The sequence below is a fragment of the Scophthalmus maximus genome, chromosome 15 (assembly GCF_022379125.1).
Source record: "Scophthalmus maximus strain ysfricsl-2021 chromosome 15, ASM2237912v1, whole genome shotgun sequence".
NCBI lineage: Eukaryota > Metazoa > Chordata > Actinopteri > Pleuronectiformes > Scophthalmidae > Scophthalmus > Scophthalmus maximus.
Genome location: NC_061529.1, coordinates 3,483,186 through 3,505,798, shown reverse-complemented (window position 1 = coordinate 3,505,798; position 22,613 = coordinate 3,483,186). Strand labels below are relative to the sequence as shown.

Here is a 22,613-nt window from a genome sequence, read left to right as displayed (position 1 = left end):
ATGTAGATGCCAGAATAGACCACACAAATATCAAGGAATATTTATTATTTCAGAGTTCATGGTCCTGTTGGACATATCAGACCAGCTGACACTTGAATCCGCAACTCAGTCTCTTTACAGATAAGCAACAGACACAGGGAACATTATCGCCGTCTATAGATACATTTTACAGACGAGTTGAAATTTTCAAAAATGTGTTTGTGGAACTTTATTTTAGATGTAACGTTCGCAGCGAGTATCTTTGTTTTTGTATGTAAACCCCGCTCGCGTCAACTTTGGGTTATCAATATTTAGAAGGGTCAGCAAACCCCTGGAAAAATTTCAGGGATGAAATATTTTCAAATCTCAGCTCTTACAAAAGTCTGCACGTCACCGGTGCGGTGTAGGAAATCACATTTTTTTCTGTAAGGGCTAACCGACCCTTTCACATCAGTGACAGTAGAAACATTTTTCCTCATCTCAGAGATTAGATGTAATCCTTCGTCCCAGCTCATCTCTGAGGCTCCTCGGAGATGAGCTGGGAGCCCGTTGGTCCCCCCCCGCCCCCGCCTCTCCTCTCATACCCCCCGGGCTCCAGAGGCCCGGGCCCTCCTCGTCGGCAGCAGCCGCTCCTGCTGCTGCAGCCGCTGGCTCTCCCTGCGGCGGTTGATGGCCTTGGTGCTGGCGCGAAGCTTGCGGAGCCTCAGCGCCCGGAGGCGCAGCTGGAGGTCCTGCGGGATCTTCCCCCCTCTGGCCCGGATCTCCTTCAGCCGCTGAACGGGCGTCTTGGTGAGGGCGAAGTCGCAGACGGTGGCGCGCGGCTCCGTCCCGACGTGGCACCGGCGCATGGACGGGTAGTAGCCGTCGGCCCACACCACCACCTTGTAGTCGCCCGGATTCAGCAGACGCCAGTAGTCGCCGTCAGCAGCTGCAGGAGGTGAACGTGATTCTTTAAAAAAAAAAGGCGAACCTCGCTTGTTGGAGGAGACACATGTTAGATGAAATCTACTGACTCACCTGATCGGATGTCATGTTCGTGGTCCTCCACCTTGATGAGAGCATCTGTTATTCCCTGTTTGGTCTCCTTGTCCCTCACCACGCCTTTAATCCCTCTGTGAACCTGAGAGAGGACAAAATAAGATCTCATTTGATCCGTGCATCTTTTATTTTTTCTCCCCCCGGACAGACGGACGGACGGATCCGGTTCATGCCGACCTGCTCCATGTAAACCAGCAGAGACTCCTTGTTGTTCTCCCACTCGATGGGGAGCTCGCTGGCGTGAGGGAACTTGTCACAGGACAACTCCACCGTCACCTCGAAGCAGTTGGTGTGCATGTAGCTGAAATCGTTCATACCTGCAGAAAAACACGCACACAACGTGCATCTATCAAAGACAGAATATATGTCTTGGATCTCGAAATTAAAACAAGGTGCCTGCAAACCAGTCAGCAAATATAAGAATCATAGAAATGTAGCGCTGTAAAGGAACAACTCAAAGGTTAATTCAACTTAAATTCTCATCTTTTCTTCCAGACAAAGCTGAACTATCAAGGAGAAAATCCCTTTAATACCCCATCTTAAGTCAATCTTCAATATTTGAAATATGAAGTATGAGCATGGAACTAGTATCTATAAGTGGGAAAACAATTGAATTAGGTCCTCGGCAGAGCAACATAAAGTAGTCCGCTGAACAAAAAGCGGTCTAAACCAGTAAATTTAGCTCATTTTGTGAAAAATCCAAGTGCATGGGAGACGACCTGGATCCCAGCTCACTCAAAACATTGCCCCCGTCCTCTCTAAAAAAACCAAGTCCCCTCCGACAGGCTCTGAATCGGTCCCGGGAGCTCGCCGGTGCGACTCACTGCCGGGGACGGTGTGCCAGGCGCCGCCGTTGATGATGTTGTTGTGCGCCTGGAAGTCCTCGTAGTGGCAAACGCGGCGGTCGGGGTCGGCCATCACCAGGTGCGTGGAGGCGTAGGCGGTGGCCAGCCAGCGGAAGAAGGCGTCGTCCGCCGTGGGCGTGTCCTCCTGGGGGGCCCAGTCGCGCGTGCAGTCGAAGGGGTACACCACCACCAGCTCGCCGCCGTGCAGGTTGGCGCTGAGCACGAACGGGATGTCCTGCATCCAGCTGATGACGGCGCGGGTCTCCGGCGCCACCTGCACGGCGGAGGGAAGGAGGATTCAGACTCTCCACTCGGGGGGGGGGGGGGGGGGGGGGGGGAACTACCAGTGCATTAGTGCGAAACACTCCGTCGCAAGCACAAGTGTTGCCATGAAATCCTACCCGGGGTCAACGCAGAGAAGTATTACACAGCAAAATGTACTTCAAAAAGTAAAAGTACCTTTCGTACGTTACACATCGTACAGTTTGGTGGGTTAGTCTCTCCACGGGGAAACAACATGAATTGTGAAAGTACTGACTGAGAAAAGGAAAGAAATGCTAAAGGAAAATTTTACTCTATGTTATTATGTGTCTGTCATTTTTGCTTTTTTTGTGAAAAGCTTGGGTCTTTTACCTCTTCAGGGGCTTTGAACAGTTATTTCAATTCGTTAATCAGAGAGGTTTCGAGTCAAAAACAACCTTTCAGTCCCAAGTAGAGCCTGATTCTCGTGAGCAGATAGATCCATCGCTGTCAGGTGAAGGCAGTGTAAGTGAAGAGGATATAGAATATTTCCCCCTGATGTGTAGTGGAGTAGAAGTATAACGTAGAGTAAAAAGCATATGTTCGAGTAAAGTACCTCCAAAATGAATTACTTCTTCTGTGAAGAGAATTCAGAGACTAGAGTATAAAAAAAATATGATACAATCAAAGTAAAAAACTACACTACACTACAATACTACACTATGAATATCTGCAATCAGAGTTTCGACATGTGTTTGTCTTTAACGCGGAAGCTGTTACCAAACACTGAGAGACAACGCTTCCAGGAACATCGCTGGTTGTCTTGGCTCTGGACTTATTTCCCGGATCCCTGGTGTTCGCTTCTAAAGTGGAAGCCCTAACTGAAACCTTCTGTTCACTGTGACCTACATTTGCTCTCTCACAAACTAAAAAAAACTGGAGAACTGTCACATGTCAACTTTTTGTAAAACGCACATTGTAATTCTCTGGCAAAGGCCTCGTCGATTCAGTAAGTCCTCTCTCCAAAAATATGAATATTACACTTTTTTTTCCAGACAGGATATTATGGCTATATATATATTTTTTAATGTGATTTTAGTTTCTTTACTTTTATTAAAAAAATGTAATCTTCAATTCTTCACTATACTACCGAATGGCGCCAAAGCCTTTTTAAATTCCTACACATGCTTCCAACTAAACGCCCTAAACTTGTGCAGCAAATATCTCAACAATTCTTTCACGCTTGTACAAATAATGCCGAGTCTCCTTCACCATAGCATCTTCCTTGGTGTAGTACTCCGGGATGGGGATGTAGTGGTTGGGGACTTTGGACGGGTCCGCTCCCGCTTTCTCCTGAGCGTCCCACATGATGTTGTTCAGGTCCGGGAAGTTGTGATTCAGGTCGATCCCCTCGAAGCTGTATCGTCCCTCCGCCCAGCCGGCCAGTTCCGAGCCCTGCAGCAGATTCAGGTCCATCGGAGTCAAGTAGTCAACATGAGCGACACTCAGTGGAGCGGGACCGCCGCCAGCGCCCCACTGGTCCCCTTCAATTCAATCAAGTTCAAATTTGCAAACCAAATTGCACATTTCTCGTGGATGTCAATCCCCGGAAAATATTCCTGATTTTTAAAGGTAAAGAAAGTGATAATGGAAAATTGATGCAGGACGAGGGACACCGCGGGATTGTCTTAGGCAGAAGTATTTATCACAGGGAGCCCAGTATATTGAGGAGACTTCTGGTCCTTTACACAGATCAACAAGTGGTCAGTGCATGGCGACCCAAAAAACCTCAGGGTGGTGACGTATTTAACTCTCAGAATCACGTGTCGTCATCTCACAGACACATGACGGCTGTCTCCATAGAAACGCTCTGTCTCTGTCTCAGTAGATTTAGGACAAAGGGGCAACCGGCCTCGCAACTACACTAAACATTCTGAGAGTCAGGACAGAAATGTCCTCAACACGTCCTGGGTCCACAAACAAACAAACAAACAAACAAACCAACCAACCAACGACCAAACCAACAGACCGGGGTGAAAACATAACCTCCTTGGCTTGAGGTAATGAGCACAATGGATGGGTGGATGAGTCAGAGGTTAAACTACATCACAAAGTATATGATATTATGAAATGATGGCAACATCTGAATCCTTTGCCGCCTCCCTACGGTCTCGAGATGAATAAAAAAAAGTCCTACCTTCATCATCAAAGATGAGTAACAATGAGTAACAACATGCATCATCGTCTTACTAAAAGTGGGGGTGGCATGTTTTTGCCAAATCTGGCTCCGGGCCTCGGCGCAGAAGAGATTGTTTCACGATCATTGCTGACTGATCACATCAACCTCCCTTCCTCTACTCGACTGCTGTCCAACCGACTCACAGTCAAAGAGGGAATGTCCCACCTCTCGTCCAGTTTCAACACGTAAATACAATCGCGCAGATGGAGAAAAAAAAGATACAATTTCGTGGGAATTTTTTTACGTGGACCATGGATCACCGATGTTAATGGAGATCAGACGGGACCTGCGATGCTGCACCGAGTTTAATTTGACGACGGCCACGCCGATGCCCATGTGTCCACCGAAACAGTGTGTCAATCAGAAGTTGTCCAAATCAGGTTTGAGGTGTTTGCAATATCTCCAACACTTTAGTTGAATCTACTCGGGAGAGCAAACAGTATCAAAGGAGCCAAAGGACATGATGAGAAATAACCCGCCTGTTAATTCCACACCCGCTGTACCCACCTTCTCATAAGCGACTTCATATCCGTCGGGGTTCATGGAGGGCAGGAGGTGAATCCGCGTCTCGGTGACCAGTCGCACTACGCGCCCGTTGCCCCTCTTGAACTCGCGGCACAAGTACTGCATGAGGTTGAGGACCAGCTCCCGGCCCAGGGCCTCGTTCCCGTGCATCCCGGCCACGTAGCGAAACTCCGGCTCGCCTGCCAAAGAGTTTTGAAAAAATCAGAGAGTCGCCCCCGTCGTCTTTTTAAGTGAACTACCGAAGTCCTGAAGTTTTTTCAGAGTGAAAACAGTGGGAACACGTTCAGTCTCTCTCCAAACCATCAACCATTTTGCACTGGAAAAGGAAACAGTGAGTGGACCTGGTCCGCGGCGCGGCGCCAGCAACCACACATGTTCAGGCCAGACTTGGTGGCAGACGTCCCAGATGTATGAAAGGCTCCGAAGACACGAGGGCCACACTTTGCTACATCAGCATTGGTTGTCATTTTAAAAGAAATCACAGACATGCATCCGCTCCCCCTCTTCTTCTTCTTCTTCTTCTTCTGGGATCCTTGGATCCAAATCAAACCGTTAAAACCCCTGGCTTCTAAATCCGCTGTGGACACCCCACTAAATTCCCACCATTCCCCCGTGGCATTGAAGCAGTCGTAAAAATGTGTTTATGACAGTTTCTCTGTGAAGAAATAAAGACTAATTTACTCAATTTATTTTAACTCTCCGGCAGACGTAGACAAGCGGCTTCAACTCCCTGCGAAATTGGGAAACCGTTATCAGTCTGTTTATACAAGAGAGGCCTTCCCCTGCACGGCTCCCCTGCCGCCCTGCGCGGAGCTGTCGCAGGAAAACAAGGGCTGTAAAAACACACGGAGGATATTGAACCGGGCCCCCGGAGCAGTTAATCCACACGGTGATTCTAGAAAACACAAATTTCAGGGGGGTTTTTTCGGCTCCATTTGGGCTCCCGGGAGGAAAAAAGGAAGCTCCTTACCGAGTTCGTGTTTGCCGGGGTTATCTGAGATCTCCATGACGTAGAGCTTGAGGCCCATGTAGCTCTTGCCGATGGTGTAGATGCGGGTGATGTCGGGGCACTCCTCGCTCACCGATTTCATCAGCTTCAGAGTTGACAAGACACAAGTTGGACTGAAAGGGTTCAATTTGAACTTCTGCAAACTGTTAAATGTCTAGTGAGTAGAAAAAAAAACTCCGGGCACTCGGGAACCACAGTTGACCTCTGACCTTTCTCATCTCTTTGTAGTTGTGGTGCCTGAAGTCCAGAGCGTCCTTGGATGCCGGTTCTGGCTCTGAGGCGTAGCCATCGGTCGGGTCTGAGGAGGAAAGAGCGCACGAGGGTTTTAAAGCGGCTTGTTTTTCCCCTTTTGTTGGCCGACAGAATTACAAATGATCCTTTTAAAAAAGAAAAAACGGCCAACACTTTGGGAATGTCTCTTCCTTTACCGTTCACGCGGCAGCCGAGGATCTCGGCCCGGAGGCAGACGGTGCCGTTGGGGTACCAGGTCTGCGGGTTGATCCGGATGAAACGGGCCACAGTGGGAACGGGGAGGAGGCCGAGCACCGGGGTCTCTGGATTCTGGTTCCCTTCGAATATCTGCACAATTCAAATGGTGACATTGCATATATAGTCATTCTGATAAATAGGTATGCTTTTTTATATATATCTAATATAGCTAGTTAAACTAAACTTCAGTTTCCAGCTGCAACTTTCTTGTCTCTCTAACTTTTTTGTTTTTTTGGCGATACATATTTCACTTTGGCACAAACTCTTCACGGTCTGTTTTCCATCAGCACGAGGTCGCCTGGTCACTACTATCGGTACATTCCTCTAAAAAAAGAGAAAACAGGAAGAAGTCGTGTCCCACCGCTGTTTTCGTCCCGTTCATGCAGGTTTTCCAGCTCACGGAGTCGTTACTCAGCTGCACGTGGTAGGTGTGGACCCAATCCCAACTATGTAGTGAATACACAAGAAAGGACAAGAAAGGAATAACACACGTTAGTTTATCAATATTGAATCATTTTCTCTTTAGATTTTGATCCTGCTGATACTACCTGACCTCCAGATGGAGTTGCGGCCCTGCAGGATGACCCCGGTGAACAGGGTGAGGTGGATGGCGTCCACTTCGAGCCACTGGTGCCGGTCCTTGTACTCTGCACACCAGGCTCCGTCGTGCAGGTCCCCGTCCTCAATGCCCGACTAAAGATATTTTAAAATAAAAACACATTGATAAACTGACCCCAAAATTCTCCTGGCTCTGCCTGAAGCGTATCTTGGAGCATTGCCTAAGGGGGATTAGTTTTAGGAATATGCAGCAGAATTTATGGGTAGAAACAGAATATGATAACATGAAGTGAATGATTACGCATTGGAAGATATTATGCAAAGCAATTTTTATAGCCTGAGTTTTCCATTTTGTACATCTTCATATTGAAAACATAATGTAGTAATCTATTGAAAATCCTCCTTCCTGTCCAGTCATATGGAACCAGTATGGGTAATGGATGAATTCAAGTTTTTAAGTGAGATAACATGACAACTGTTGGGAGGATCCAAATGATCTTTTCCCAGAAAACAAAATACCTTTTCAGAGTTGAAATCACACGCCTCCTCCCTCTCTTGAAACGGTCGACATTAAAGACCCTTGGGAATGTGAACAGCACAAGCCGTTTAAAAATATATATCTTTACTTCCAGGACCACGCTGAAATTAAGTCTTGGATTTCATGTGTGATTCCAATCTTGTTATGTGAAATAAATAAACCAAACTTGTCTGCATTTGCTATTTTTGAAATGACTTTGATCCAGATCTCGACTGACCTGGATATTCAGCCTCCCCCTGTGAGGACCCAGGCCCGCCCGCTGGTAGGACGAGGCCTGGATCTGGCTGTCATCGACCCGCAGGGACTCCAGCCCGAGGGGAGGGCAGTCTGGAAGGAAAAGGGGAGGAAAAAAAGGAACTCATGAGATAAAAATCTCCTCAAAGGGTTTGTTGCCTGGTGCTTGTCGGTTTTCCTGAGTGAGCAAAAGAACACGGCTGATGTAACATGAGGTCCCAGCAGTTGATATTTGGAATAATCCCAATTGACCCGGGTCAGTCCAGTAAAAGTTGAGAGGGGCCCTCTCCTCCTCGTCCTCCTCCTCCTCCTCCTCCTCCTGTGGAGGCATCTGCAGAAAAGTGAATCTGTGGAGGGTTTGAATGTAATGTGAGACAAAGTTTAGGGGCCAAGAGCGTGAAGTCCAACCCTCAGCGGAGCAGGAGGAGGGGAAGTGCCGCTGCTGCTGCTGCTGCTGCTGCTGCTGAAAGCTGTTTTACGACTTTGGGAACAAGCAATAACTTTCCCATCAATCACAAACGCTGGTTAAAACTGTTTTGTTTGTTTCTCTTTGAGTCGAAAGTATAGTGAAAGAAGAAAGGTAATGGTTCAAGAGAGGTGTACTGCACATTAGCACTTCTGCTTTTATTAGTTGGTTCATCAATCATTTGATCCACATCACTTTTGCATGAAGATTTATAGTCACAGCTTCTGAAACTGTGAACATTTGATGGTTTTTCCAGTCGTCTGTGATTATACGCTGAATGTCTTTGGTTTTTGGTCAGTTTTGACATAACTAAGTAACTCTTTCTTCAACTTTCTCACATTTTTTTCCCAATTTTCTAACCACAATAATCCTCACACATGTTTTCCGCGTGGAGAGAGAAGCCTGTTTTTTTTGTTTTTTTTTACAAAGATCTGGCTCTGATTGGGCTGCAGTTGTACAAACTGTTCCTCCCTTCAAATTAAACATATATCACATGTCTTTAAGGATTTCGTGAGCAAACCTACTGGTCGACTGGCAAATAATGAAGTTGCAACAATTCTGATTATCCTAGGTTATCCAGGTTTTCTTAAATGTGAAAACTTGCAGGTTTTGAATTGTCTTCTTGGATTTTATATTCTGAAAAAAGAATCTTTGGCTCTGATGTACCTGATGCTATCTGGCCTGTACATGTAAGTCTAAACTAATGTTTACTTTCATTCATATGAAAACATTTTTCTTGATACATCCTCTATAGGGTTGACAGTTTTGCTCATGATTTTGAAGCAATGAATTATTTTTGTCATATCATCATAATTATCCTATTATGTGTTCAATTTTAAATGCTGAAAAAGTTACATTAAACACAAATCCAAGGCAGCAAAATCACAATTAAACAAGTTCTGACTTATACCTGCATATTATCAAGTCTTCCTAAATAAAACTAATTCAAATGTGGCAATAATTACAAAATGATTTTCTTTCAAAATTTTATAAAAAACCCTTTTGTTAATAAACCCACTGTATTTACATGAACAGTGTCATATAAGTTGATTTCTGGTGTACAGGTTTACTTCAGCACATGTATATCAGACGCTCACTGGGTCCCTGAAGGCATCATTTGTTAATTGCTGCTTCAGTAATAGGCTTTAATAAGCTCCTCTCTCTGCAGCCTCATTAGTTGAATATCAGTAATTAGGTTTAATAAGCTTCTGTCTTTGCAGAAGTCCAGATGATTTAAGTGATATTTTTTCTTACCAAGTTTATTTTTGCCATCTTCTCCTTTCCTGTCAACCTTTTCATCTTTTTCCTCTTCTTCTTTGTTGTTGTTGACTTCTTTGCTGATGTTTTTGGTGTCCAGCTGTTTGCCCCTGACAGTGGTGGTGCTGTAGAACTTTGTCTCTGCTGCAGCAGGAGTCGGTCTGTCTCCCCTCGGACCCTCCACAGTGACGGACTCGGTCCTCTTCACACTTGCATCTGTGCGGTTGAAGAATGAAGAGCTCTCGGCCGTCGCGTCGTTTGTAAGAGCTGCTGCTGCTGCTGCTCCTGCACCGTCCAAAACAACTCCCAGGAAAATCACAGCAGCCAACATCACGCAGAACGACTTTAACATCTTGCTCTTTGTCTGCTGCTGCTGCTGCTGCTGCAGGATATGGTGGAGAGGGAGAGAAGGGGGGGAAGAAAAAAAATTATGTGGAGATGACAGAGCCAGTCCTCCATCCACATCCCTCCTCCTCAAGCCCACCTCCCTTCCCTTGCCCTCCCTCATCCTCCCTCCCACAATTCCAGTCCCAAAGTCAAAGTCCCGCAAAAAAAAACTGTGATTCAAAACAGACGTGTATGTGCAAGACAGTTTACATGACGAGGCTTATGTGTGGAGCAGAACATATACAAATGTTTGTGATCAATCTTTAAGTGCACGCAAAGTTCACTTTGTTGCCCAACAACATATGGAGGATGATGACTAATAATAGATTTTTTAAAGTTTTGAATTTTCTTTTTTTCCCCAACGTTTGTTTATTCAATGTGAATAAAGAACATTCCAGAAAAAAACTATTTCCTTAAGTTACATTTTTCCCCTGTTCGTGCAACTATTGTTACTGCTCTGTATATTTATCTATTTATATTTTGTATATATCTGTTGCTTTTTTTGTACTCTGCTATGCACTACTATGCTGCCTGTCACACCCAAATGTCCCAGTTGTGGGACGAATTAAAGAATTTTTCTCATATCTTACTCCCTACCCAGGCAACAGCTGACACACAACACCTACAGACAACAAGGAAAATCTGCATACATAATACATTTGAAGCACAAATGACATTTACCGAAAAGGTTGTAGATGAGAACCATACACAAAACAAATGAGTTCAGACCATAGTGCTCAAAGAAAAAGAAGAAGAAAAAGGGGGGATGGGTGTAAAATATGAATCAAGTCAAGAACAGTTACTCAGAGACGACTTGTCTCAAGTTTCTCATAAAAGGCCAGAGAGGGGCCCCGTAGAAAGTTTTGAATTTTCTGTGCAGAGTTCATTATTAGTTATACTTTGTCCGTCTCCTGTTTCTTTGCCATTTTCTTGTTGATTTCAGCGTCTCGCGGCACGATTGCATGTTTTGAACCTGAAGAATAACAGGCACAAAATGAAAAAAGACATTGCTTCCATGCTTTAGGGAATCATATTGAAAAGCACTACCATTTCTTTGGGCTTTTAAAACTCACTTTTCAGAAAACACTGTTCTTCAGACAAACATCTGCTTGCCTCAGACATAATCCTTTATTTATCATGATGCATGTTTCCTCCACCTCCCTCTGCTGCTCTGACCCTCTGGGAAACTTTCTTTTTTTTTTCCTTCCCTAACTCTGCCAACAACATCTTTGGCCTGTTATGTTTCCAAATCACGACCTCCATCTAGTTCTGAGGTTTCTTCAGAGTAACCTCCAAATAATAATATTATCTTGTCCTTCATCTTGTCTTAAGATAAGCAGAGATTTATTACTGATGTTCATGAGAAGACAACGTGTATAGTACAAATCCTCGCTGACTAGGTTGTCAGCAAATCATCACATCTGTGTTGTGTTCAAGTTTTATTGCCGTGAAACAACATCAGCTTTGACTCACTTGGCTGTCACTGTCTGGTAAAATTTGTTCACGTTGCAAATGCAAGACGACCATAAGAAAAACAAGAGTCATACTGTAAACTGTGTTTCACCTGAAGTATTTTTTAGAATAATACAGATTAAATAATTCTGTATTTTCTTATTCAAATCATTTTATTCCCCTCAGAAGTATCTTTGGAACATAACCACTGGAAAAAGATAATTTAATATCGATGATTTCTAACTGTAAAACACATGAAAATGGTATTTTAAAGATTTGAAATTTGTTGATAATACAAGAAGAGAAAGTTTAGGTTGCACAATGATAATAACAACTCCATACATTATTATTACTATTATTATTATCATCAATAGTAGTAGAATAATTCTATTACTTTAAATTGTCCATGTTATTTTACGAAAATGTATTTCAGTTGTATTGACATTTCTGGATAATGCAAGAGGAGAAAGTTTAAGTTGCACAAAAAACTGCATAAATTATCATCATCATCATCATCATCATTATTATCAATAAAAGTAGTAATAGTAGAATAATTCTACTACTAATATCGTCTAGGATTTCTGCGACTTTTATTTTGAAATCGAAAATGGCCCGAACCCGATTGGTTCACGCTGCTGTGACGTGTGCACGGAAAATGGCCACGCAAACGAAAAGAATCATAACATTGCGTCTGAAGCCGCTGTGCTCGTCCTCTTACCGGGCGAACGGCGCCGTTTAATGTCGCTTCTCCGATGGCGGCGGCTCCAAACTCTCTCTGACAAGCTGCAGGTCGGGAAAAAACAAACTTTAATATCATGTGGCGGGTCGCTGTAGTGGGAGCTAACCGCCAGTAGCAGTAGCAGCGGGCAGCTAGCAAATGGCTGCTCTGTCACTGAGCGAGGTGAGTGAAGCTGTGTCGGTTCATGTATGATATCTACACGGAGAAACAGCTCAGTGGCCGTGGTTCCCTACTGCGCATGTGCACCTCCTGCTTTTATCAACGGCAAAAATGTGACACTGAGGCGGGAAGTCGCCGCTTAACGACGTGTGTGTGTGTGTGTGTGTGTGCGTGCGCGTGTGCGCGTGCGTGTGTTTCTTCCAGATGACAAGAAGACGAACGTCATATCGGTGCAGCTGCTAGAAACCTTCCCCCTGTAGTGCCAGCCAACAGCATGTGACCTGGAAACACTCTGCTCTCTCTCTCTCTCTCTCTCTCTCTCTCTCTCTCTCACACACACACACACTCACTCACTCACTCACTCACTCACTCACACCAAAGAGTTTTTGTTGTTGTAAATAAGTCAAGATGCCTCGCCTGGACGAGCTGGCCAACGTCGCCCTCCGGGTGCCGAGCATCCTGGTGCTGGACCTGCTGTACAAGTGTGACATCGACGGTGTGACGGAGCACGTCCGGGCCAAGAACGAAGACATGCTCTTCAAATACAAATACGTCATCTGGAACATGTACTACCTTGGTACGTATAATGCGTAATGCGGCTAATGAGACCATTCTGTAAGTGGACAGGAGCAACAGCAATCTCTTGGCCTCATCGGAACCAGCAGATGTAGAGTGTTGTCCTCTGCCCCCCCCCCAGGTCACGTGATGAACGTGGTGGTGTTGGTTCTGCCGTTGAGACACATTGTGACGCTCTACCTCCACGTCCTCGCTGCCCTCCTCCTCTACATGGGGCATCAGGTTTCCAAGTGAGATATGTCCTGCTCACGTTAACTACGGCCGCCTGCTACACTTCCTCCTCGGATCATTTTTCTGTCTTTCTCTCTTCCGCCGTCCACTGCGAATCAAATTTGTCTTGTAATGTGAGAACAATGTGTGAGAATGCTTCAGGTTTTGATTCTATAAAAAAACAACAGAGCAAACCTGCCTCTTTAAAATAAGAGTTATACAAATGTATTCATTCATTCCATGATGTATACATTGTATATTTTTGGCTGTATTGGTCTATGGTTGGATTATATTTTCCTCTCATCTGTTCATTTTTGAAAATAATTTATTTCTTAATTTTTCAAATTAGGTAAGTTTCATATTTGTATTAATTTCTTTAAATATATTTCATGATAAATAATGTTGGTTCCTGCATTTGCAGAATATTTGCCCGAATAAAAAACAGTCACAGCAACAATATAAGTAGTAACTTCAAAAACACGGAAAACATTAGCAGGATGCAATGTCCGGATCACAACTCATCTGTGTGTTGATGACTTGTGTCTGTTAACACGAACTTACTGTGTAAATGTATGGTTTGTCTAACAGGGACTATGTTCGTGAGGAGCTGCACTACGGTTATGAAGGAGCCGTGTACCTCGATTATCTGGCCTTCAACAGATTTGTCTCCGCAATGACCAGTGAGTTTCAAAACACAACTTTAATGTGAATACATAGTTGTTTTTAAGTAATAGTAATATATAATTGCCGTTTTTTCCCCCGAAAAAGCTACGTGAAGTATGCATTTCATACAGCTTTGCGATAAACATGCTGTGCAGTTCTCGCCTACTTTTTCCTCCTTTGTATGCTTCAAGGTTGGAAGAATTATCTTATTCCACAATTTTTTGAACTGTAAAAGATATTCTGTTCTAGCTTGTTCCAGTCTTCATTGAAACTATTTCATGTTTTCAGTGAAACACTGTAGCCCAAGACTGTGTCTCTCTGAGTCTTTTTCTGCACTCCCTTAATTTCAACCGTGACGTGTACATGTATGGTGTCTTTGGTAACTTAAAGGTTTTTTTAGTTTAAAGTTGTATGATTTTGAACAAAGTTTGACTGAACGGCATGAGTTTGCACTCACTCCCCGACTTGTGAGATTATTGAGGTTTTAAGAGTTAAAGGACAGGGCTTCTGAATTTTTTTTGTGTTGTCAACAAATTCCATGAAAAGACTAAAATGTATCCTACTAATAAGTGTTAAGACAGGAACAACTTTTCAGAGCTTGAAAAATCACCACTATTAGTCTGTGGATCCGTTTCTAAGTAAACTACAGTGTCCATATGTTTTGTATTGAAGAAACATGTCAGCCAGTGTCACGATTGTTAGGTAAATAATGTTCTGGGTACACGGACATCTCGTAGGACACAGTTGTTTTTGGTCTTTCCTTAGCAACAATCCAAATAAGAATCCAAATAAGCTGTAAAATATAGACAGCGAAATATGAATTTTAACTTTATGTCTCTGCTCAGGTCAGATCATTCTCAGCACGCTGTGCGCCTTCCTGATGAGGACGAGGAAGGTGTGGCTCTTCTCCGCCCACGTGCTCCCCCTGCTGGCCAGACTCTGCACCGCTCCTCTCACAGCACTGCTGACGGTCAACACGTTCTCCATGGGACTGACCGGATCGGCCATCGCCGTCTTCCTCCTCTCCAATATATTTGTTCCGTATCGCCTCGCGAAGGCTGCATATTCCGAGCTGCTTCAGGTGGAGGTACTTTTATTTTGAAATCACTTATATTCAGTCATGAAATAAATAAAACACTCAGTTTAGGTGCAGTAATTGTACATTTTGTGGCTTTACCAGTGTCCATAAATCTAATTTAGTTTGGTTTTATTTTTATTTTATCTCTCAAAAATGTATTTTTTTCTCATTTTGTAAAGAATTTAGTTTTTTTAGTACGTAGCACTTTTTAAAAAAATATTTTTTATAGAACGCGACCCACAATATCTGTCACACATGATAAAAAATACGAAGTGTGCTTCTACGTCTCTGCCTCTTACTTCTTCTGGTCGTCAGTAATGGTTTTCGTGCACCATGTGTTTTTTTACACTCCTCATCCCATCTCTGCTTCCCCGTCTCCCAGGTGATTGAGCTGTACAGACTGCTGGCTGTGGGAATCTCTCTGTGGAACCAGTTTGCCGTCCCGGTGCTCTTCAGTGTCTTCTGGTTCGTCCTGTTTGTCGTCCAGTTGTTCTCCGACACCATGGCTGGCAGCGCCACCTCGGCATCCCACCAAGGAATCTTCCTGCTCACGAGGTTTGATGTGACGACTTGGAATCAAAAGAGATACATATCATTCCTGATGTGAATGTTATGTCAATGTTAATGAGGTGGTTGTATTCGCAGTGTGTCTGAATGTTGTGCCACGCCGTACTCCCTCCTGGGCCTGACCTTCGTCGTGTCCTATCTGGCTCTCGGGCTGCTCAACCTATGCAAGTTCTACCTGGGAGGTCACGCAGCTGTTCAGAATGAGAACGTCATGCATAGGTGAGATGTTTTTTTAAATGTTATACTCTCATCAACTAACTTCTTTTGGTTCACTCTCTCACTTCAGATTTGTCTGTAGCGGTGTCTTATTATTTCTTTATGCGTTTCTTGAAATTATAAGTACAGGAGGTGCGTTGCATACCCTGCATGCACTACTACAGGCTACTGAATATACACAAAATATTTCTCAAAGCTACAGTGTGTAATATTTAGAAGAACTTATTCACAGAAATTGAATATATTGTCCATAACTATGTGTTCATATACGTATAATCACCTGCCACAAAGAACCGATGTTTTCTTGACCGGTTTGCATGAGTTAAATATAGTTACATGAGGTGGACCCGACCTCTGTGTGTGTCGCTATGTTTGCTACGTCGTGTTGAATACGGTTGTTACACAAAACGGTCCAGAATAGGTCGTGTTAGCGTGGAATTTTCAGACTCTGCCGGAAATGGAATCAGCGGTGCGCCACCGTTAAGTGGCGCACCGCTGGTTTGCTCAGTTGGTTGCGGTTTTCAACTTTACCACCAGATGCCGCAAGAAAATTACAAAAATTACACACTGGGGCTTTGATGATATCAAATTTTTAATGGGTCTCTAACTCAAGCCGCTTTCAGACATGCACTTCTCCGGAGGGGCTCTATGTGAGAACATGAATATCCACAAATGTTGCTCTGGAACTTTTCCTGACAGCGCTCCCCTCTGATTAAAATTTCCTGCTCTTCATGAACGCGTCTGACCCGGATAATCCCCTGCTGTGTTTTGTCATAATGTCCCGAGTCTTTCTCTCTCTCCAAACTCTTATTTTGACACTTATTTTGTACACAAACACACAGACACACAGACAGGGGTGAAAAAAATGCGCTGCTCCTGGCTTTGCGGGGATGCAGGGTAATTCCAGACTGCGAAGTCAAAAGTGAAAGTGCTGTGTCCTGACTTAACCTCAGGTCTTTGTCCTCTTCTCCTTTAGAGGTGTGACTGAGGGCGTCACCCTGCTGCTGCTCGCCCTCCAGACAGGTCTGTTAGACATGCAGGTGCTGCAGCGCACCTTCCTCCTCAGCATCATCCTCTTCATCGTGGTCACTTCAACCCTGCAGTCAATGATCGAAATTACCGATCCGGTCATTCTCGCTCTGGGTGCATCCCGCAACAGGTATCGACAACAGTTTCCCAAAAAACGTTTTCAATAGTTCTGTGAGGATTTTGCATTAATTCTAAGCAGTTTTTGTTTTTCATTTTTTCATTTTTTCTCCTCTTTTGTGTCCAGGAGTCTGTGGAAACACTTCCGCGGCCTTAGCATGTGTCTGCTGCTGCTGGTTTTCCCCGTGTTCATGGCTTATAAGATTTCCCTCTTCTTCCACATGGACTTCTGGCTCCTCATACTGGTGTCGAGCTGCATGCTAACGTCCCTTCAGGTGAGGAGGGATTCTGTGTGTCTGTCATGTGAAATGAGGGAGTTAATAATATTATCTTAAATTAATATGAATAATCCTTTCAAAACATGATTGAGATAAAACAGATTTTCCAGAAACTGAACTATATAGATCAATTTATCTACACGATTCATGATTTTGATATCAATTTCAAACATTAACTTTTACGTGACTAACTAAATAGATTAACTGATTCTTCAATGGACAAAATATTTATTAGAAACAAATCTGATCAAAGTTTCTCAGATGTAATGGGCTTTTTTTCATATCTGATTGTACACAGAATATATTTGCATTTTGGGCTGTTAATTAAATAAAACAAGCAATTTTAATACATCATCTTGGATTTTTGGAAATTATAGCAGGCACCTTCATTTAATATGCTAACACATTAATTGACAAAATAAGTGGTAGATTAACCGACGGTGTAAAAAAAGAAAAAACGTTAGTTGCAGTCCGAGTTTGACTGCAATTTATTTTCCAACCACTGACTTTGGTGCACCCCACTGGTCATATGAAAAAATAAAAGACACTCAGTCTTTACCAGTTTTCATATTGTTTAAAAACAATATACAAAAAGAAAATTTTGCCTTAAGAGTTATGTAAACAATATTCTAATCAGACTAAATACAGTGCTGTTATAGCCATTGCTGTTCTGTACAGTTGACAGTTTTTGTATTTTCCAGGTCACAGGCACGATGCTGATCTACTCCCTCTTCATGGTGGAGCTGTTCCGCAGCGACCCGATCGAGAGCCTGGACGAGGTGATCTACTGGGTGAACGCCGTCAGCAGGGTGCTGGAGTTCGTGGTGGCGCTGTGCGTGGTGGCCTACGGCACCTGGGAGTCGCTGTTCGGCGAGTGGAGCTGGATGGGCGCCTCCGTCATCATCATCCACTCCTACTTCAACGTCTGGCTCAGGGGTCAGTCGGGATGGAGGAGCTTCCTGCTCAGACAGGAAGCAGCCAAGAAGATCAACTCCCTCCCCAGGGCCACGGCTCAGCAGCTGCAGCAGCACAACGACGTCTGCTCCATCTGCTTCCAGGTCAGTCACACTGTAGCGGGCGGGTTGTCGGGTTGTGGAATAGTTTACATAATATACAAACCTCATTATATTTGTTGTGCAGACCTTCAGGACCTGATATGAGTTGTTTTTATTTGCACATAATCAACATGACAGAATTAAATTACACAACAGAAGTAATATAAATGCAAAAAAGGTCAAAAGCTACAGGTGTATACAGAAAACATCTCCCAACTGAAGAAGAAAAATGAATTAATCTGCAAGATCCATATAAACACAAAGAAAATATAGATTCAAGATTCCTTTATTTGTCATTTTTATGCCACATAAAAACGAAATTGTGTTTTACACATCCACCAGTCAGTAAATCAGTTGAGAATTAAATTATAAGCTCATAAATAAACTAAGATAACGCTAAAGTAGAATAAAATAGTTATTTTAATAAAGGAACAGTCTCTTATGTGCAGTTAACATTCTCTGTCAAGCAGTCTGATTAATGATAATGAGAGACACGGAAAATAAACAGCAGAACTCAATTAGTTGACAATTATCATATTTAAAATCAAATCTTTCACCGTCTGACATCAGACCAGTTGCAGCTTCATAATTATTTTTTATTTAATTTTCTGTCACAAGAATATGAACAATCTGAAACAGCAACGTTAAATACCAAAATTCAGGTATTAAAAGTGTCGTAATGCCTTACAAAGTTTTCTCACTGTTGGTAAAAGTGTCGCTTACAGCACAACCAAGTGGTTTCTTAATAAACAAAACCAAGTAGCCGACACGTCTGTTTGGAACACTGCTAAAACTTCTCGGATACAAACGCTTGCCACTGTTTTTCACAAGTTATCACAAAGAGCTTTAATGTTAGACACAACAGAGATAGACATAATAGACAAATTAAAACTGACGTTGACAAAGTTTAAACATGCTCATATTTTTGGAGATTTTCTTCTTCAGGAATCTAAGGAACAATTCAAGTCCACCTCCTTTGTCGTACTGAGTTATTATTATGTTGTTGACCCTAAATCACTGGACACTGACCTGGGGGTTGAATATTAGATTTTAGGTGCAAGTTGATAACAAGGATAGAAAAGCTGAAAAAATGTTTGTACTTCCTAAAATATTTCAGATTTTTCATCAAATATTTGTGCATTTCCTGAAACCATCGATAAAACAATTGTTAAACATTTTTAAAAGAATAATAAAATAAAGGAAATATAATCAACGTCATCAGCAGTGAGGTATTTATTTAAAAATGAAGGTGATACCTGATAATAATTAGCTCTACGTGCACTTGACATACACATGACACGCAGTACTGTGTTTTTTTTTTCATGTTCATTCCAGTTTTTCCAGTTAAGCGCCGCCTCTTCTCGTACTGTGTGGGCAGGATTCTTTGGCCTTCCGCCATATTTTTTGTCAAAGTTGTATAATATCTTCTTTTCCTGCCCTTGACAACGAGGACTAGGACGTAGGGAAAAAAAACTTATGTAAGCATCAACTTAATCTCATGTAATTGACACAGTTACAGATATAATCCTTCCATTTACTGGTTGAAGAGCTTTGGAGTTTATTTAAGATAAGACATTATAAGACTAAAAATAATAATAAATAATCATGGAGAGAGGTGACGAAAAAAAAGGAAAATCACACAAACCTTAAACCAATACAAAAGTGATCTTTGTGAATATTTGTCAATTAGAGCATGTGTGACAGCCATGATGTTTATACTATATATACTATGCAAAATTGTGTAATGATATGTACATCTAATAGAAACAAACTGTACAGTTGCAATACTATGAAGGGATATAACACAAATATCAAAGAAAATTCTATAATACAGCATAAAAGCACAGTAATAACTTGACACAATAATATTTATGTGTTGTGATGTATGTAATATAATGCAGTGTTAGATAAAATAGTACTAAACTAGGGCTGCGCAAATAATTCATTTATCTTTAGTTATATGGTGATTTGCTGGTATAATGTCTGCTGAATTGTAAAAAAAGGAAAATAGTTCGGTGTCATATAAATATTTATAAATTTTACATTTGTAAATGATTTTTTTTCCTTGAAAATTAACACAAAAAAAGTTAAAAGCACATTTAGTCTATTTCATTTATGCATTGGAAAAAATTGGTTTTCGCCGTGTTTCATTATTTTCGATTTTCAGCCAACAATTGAATTTTAAGTGCATCCCTACTTAAATTTCAAAAACGACATACTTAATTATAATTTTTTTGCTTCACATGGGAACCAACATTATTTCAAAAATATGTCTTATGTGTTGTTGTCTCTTTTCACAGGAGATGAGCTCTGGCGTGATCACGTACTGCCGACATTTTTTTCACGGCAACTGCCTCCGCAAGTGGCTGTATGTGCAGGAGACCTGCCCGATGTGCCACCAGACAGTCAGACCCACCGGGCCGGTACAGGGCGAGGCTGCAGGCGAGGCTGCAGGCGAGGCTGCAGGCGATGCTGCAGGCGATGCTGCAGGCGATGCGCCGGCAGAGAGAGACTCGGGACCAGAGGGGATTCGAACCCCAGACGACGGCGCGCCCCAAGAGACGCAGAGCGACGACGTGACGCCTGATCGCATTGAGGAGCGGCAGCAGCGGGAGGAGGAGGCGAGGGGAACGTCTGAGGGCGGAGCTTGTGGGACAGAAGATAAAGACGAACCAGCTGAACCTCGGGCCGCTCAAGGTCTTCGCTTCAGCTCCAGTGGGGACCTAATTGGATTTGTCAACCCGCCGTCAAGCTGCTCTTCGGGAGGCCTTCGTTGTTCCCATGTGCGGCGGAGTCAAACTTCTCCTCCCCACGTGCACAACCCAGGTGAGGCCGGTGACAAAGACTCGCCACTTCCGGCGACTCCTGATGACTTGAGTGAGAACAGAGTGGAGGAGCAGTGTGACTCTAGAGGAGCAGGACTTGAAGACGGTGCTACTTTTTGTCTTAGAGTGCCGCGAAACGGCAGCGCCGGTGATCACGACAGCTGCGACGGGACACTGAAATCCTGTACAAACCTCGATTCATCGAAATCGAACGGTGCTGATGAAGAATCGAGAGGCTGCCTCACGTAGTGCGAGCCAAGCGTTTGTCAAATCATATCATAAAATCTCTCAGAAGTCAAAAGAGGTAATAATGGTACAGATTCAGACGTGGACCTGGGACGGGCTCAGAGAGGCCGAACCCCGTCCCACGCATCCCATCCCCCAACAAACAACTCCCCGGCCCCTGGCCTCCGGCCTCCGTCTTCCTCCAGACGCCACCTTCTCTTGCACAAGCACAGGTAACTGTGACCGACTGCCCTGCACCAGTGCCTTGGAGGGTGTCAAAGAGTGAAAATCGCTGACCCTCCGTAACGGGGCGAATAAAACACATTTGCCTTTTTTCTCTGTGAACCAACAGAAAAAAACTGTCATCTTTTAACCAGACAGGGCGATGAATGTGCTAGAGTTTAGCCAATAACGTGCGTCTGGATTAAAAGTACGGAAATGAAATTAACTGTAAGTTTACACCCTTATTGTACAATTGTAAAAAAAAAAAAAGGGATAATTATAACTATTAGAAAACGTGTGACTATAAAAGCAATCGATAATATTTATCAAATTCTAATTTCATTTTCTTTCCACTACTCTCGCCGTTCTTACGTAAAACATTTTTTTGTGTGGAAACAATGTGGCAAAAAGGAAAAACTTCAGCAGCTCTGCAGCAGAATCAGCCTTTTTGTACGACAAACATTCTCCGTCTCCCAGTATTGAATTATGGCTGTGGACATTTTTTTTTTTACTGTAGTTTCTAACTTAATAAAAATCATGACTGGTGCAAACTAAGTAAGGCCGACATTGTGTCAGATATTTCAAATCCAAACCGAACATGACGACGGTAGCATACAGCGGAAAAAAGCTGGCCGGGTTTTGTCAATTTGGAAATGATAGTGTTTTACAACACTATATAATTTAACAGTTAAGTATCATAATCATCATAAAAATGCTATAAATCGTAATTTTCTTGTCTTTTATGGTTGTTGTTTTTTGGTAATGTCCTCCCAAAAACACATGAGTCATGAGACTGAAACTGAAATATTTACAAATGTGTTCCTCTCATAAACATTATTTTATATGCTGGAATATTACATAACTCCATGTTTGCTATGTAGTGATTTAATTGGAGCTAAACTAATTCAGGATGAGGATGACTCTCTTTTTACTGGATTTATTGACTATAATTTAAATGTACATGTTTAATGATTAATAACCATGAATGTTAATTTAAATTTATTATTATTGTCCAGTATTTATTGGACAACGATGGCCTTATCGTCATGCTTTTTGCCAACTGGCATTCCAGCCTGGTTATGAGTTAATAATTTTTTTTTTAATAGGAACACAAATTGGCAGACGACATTCAAATCCAAAGTCACATGGAGAATAGTTACAGTTATAGATGCCGTCGTCTGATTATAGTAGCCAAGATTCACTAGAAAGTGAGTGAAAGTTAAAAGAATATAATATTAATATTTTTTCTTTATCTGGAGCAAATATGTAGAATGAGAAAATACAAACATTCATACCCACATCCTCTCACCCGCATCCATCCATAATGTGGCAGACAATTTCGACAAAAATATAAATTATGCCAAATACAATATTTCAAAAAAGTCCGTGCATTATGAC

At 42.8% G+C, this 22,613-nt stretch overlaps 2 protein-coding genes across 6 annotated transcripts; one reads left to right on the top strand and one right to left on the bottom strand.

The window, feature by feature from the left end:
* Positions 1-28: 28 nt before the first annotated feature.
* On the bottom strand, positions 29-12,337 carry cpxm1a (carboxypeptidase X (M14 family), member 1a). 3 transcript variants are annotated; one of them, XM_035609650.2, is made up of 15 exons: positions 11,975-12,041; positions 10,704-10,777; positions 9,415-9,799; positions 7,678-7,787; positions 6,918-7,057; positions 6,726-6,810; positions 6,304-6,454; positions 6,085-6,173; positions 5,837-5,960; positions 4,849-5,045; positions 3,375-3,557; positions 1,842-2,136; positions 1,195-1,334; positions 997-1,099; positions 29-907 (listed from the first exon to the last, which is right to left on the bottom strand). In XM_035609650.2, the coding sequence occupies exons 2-15, from the start codon at positions 10,728-10,730 to the stop codon at positions 558-560; spliced, it is 2,379 nt and encodes a 792-aa protein (XP_035465543.1). In that variant the 5' UTR covers positions 10,731-10,777; positions 11,975-12,041; the 3' UTR covers positions 29-557. The 3 variants fall into 3 exon arrangements, with proteins under 3 accessions (XP_035465543.1, XP_035465542.1, XP_035465541.1); XM_035609649.2 differs by lacking the exon at positions 10,704-10,777 and having other exon boundaries at positions 9,415-9,796; positions 11,975-12,337; XM_035609648.2 differs by lacking the exon at positions 10,704-10,777 and having other exon boundaries at positions 11,975-12,336.
* zmp:0000000662 (RING finger protein 145) lies at positions 11,889-21,770 on the top strand. Of its 3 annotated transcripts, none has more exons than XM_035609659.2 (11): positions 11,889-12,157; positions 12,558-12,731; positions 12,852-12,960; positions 13,529-13,620; positions 14,449-14,690; positions 15,064-15,236; positions 15,327-15,467; positions 16,441-16,623; positions 16,738-16,885; positions 17,590-17,946; positions 20,244-21,770. In XM_035609659.2, the coding sequence occupies exons 2-11, from the start codon at positions 12,563-12,565 to the stop codon at positions 21,015-21,017; spliced, it is 2,388 nt and encodes a 795-aa protein (XP_035465552.1). In that variant the 5' UTR covers positions 11,889-12,157; positions 12,558-12,562; the 3' UTR covers positions 21,018-21,770. The 3 variants fall into 3 exon arrangements, with proteins under 3 accessions (XP_035465552.1, XP_035465553.1, XP_035465551.1); XM_035609660.2 differs by having other exon boundaries at positions 12,359-12,731; positions 14,449-14,684; XM_035609658.2 differs by having other exon boundaries at positions 12,359-12,731.
* The last annotated feature ends 843 nt before the right edge of the window (positions 21,771-22,613 follow it).

Excerpts from the sequence above, each read along its gene's own strand:
- zmp:0000000662 (XM_035609659.2), top strand. The coding sequence starts at position 12,563 with ATGCCTCGCCTGGACGAGCTGGCCAACGTCGCCCTCCGGGTGCCGAGC. Across the intron at positions 13,621-14,448 it reads ATTTGTCTCCGCAATGACCA|GTCAGATCATTCTCAGCACG; the intron begins GTGAGTTTCAAA and ends GTCTCTGCTCAG. Across the intron at positions 16,624-16,737 it reads CTGGGTGCATCCCGCAACAG|GAGTCTGTGGAAACACTTCC; the intron begins GTATCGACAACA and ends TTTTGTGTCCAG.
- cpxm1a (XM_035609648.2), bottom strand. The coding sequence starts at position 12,073 with ATGATATTAAAGTTTGTTTTTTCCCGACCTGCAGCTTGTCAGAGAGAG. Across the intron at positions 7,788-9,414 it reads AGATGGCAAAAATAAACTTG|ACTGCCCTCCCCTCGGGCTG; the intron begins GTAAGAAAAAAT and ends TTTTCCTTCCAG. Across the intron at positions 1,100-1,194 it reads TGCTGGTTTACATGGAGCAG|GTTCACAGAGGGATTAAAGG; the intron begins GTCGGCATGAAC and ends GTCCTCTCTCAG.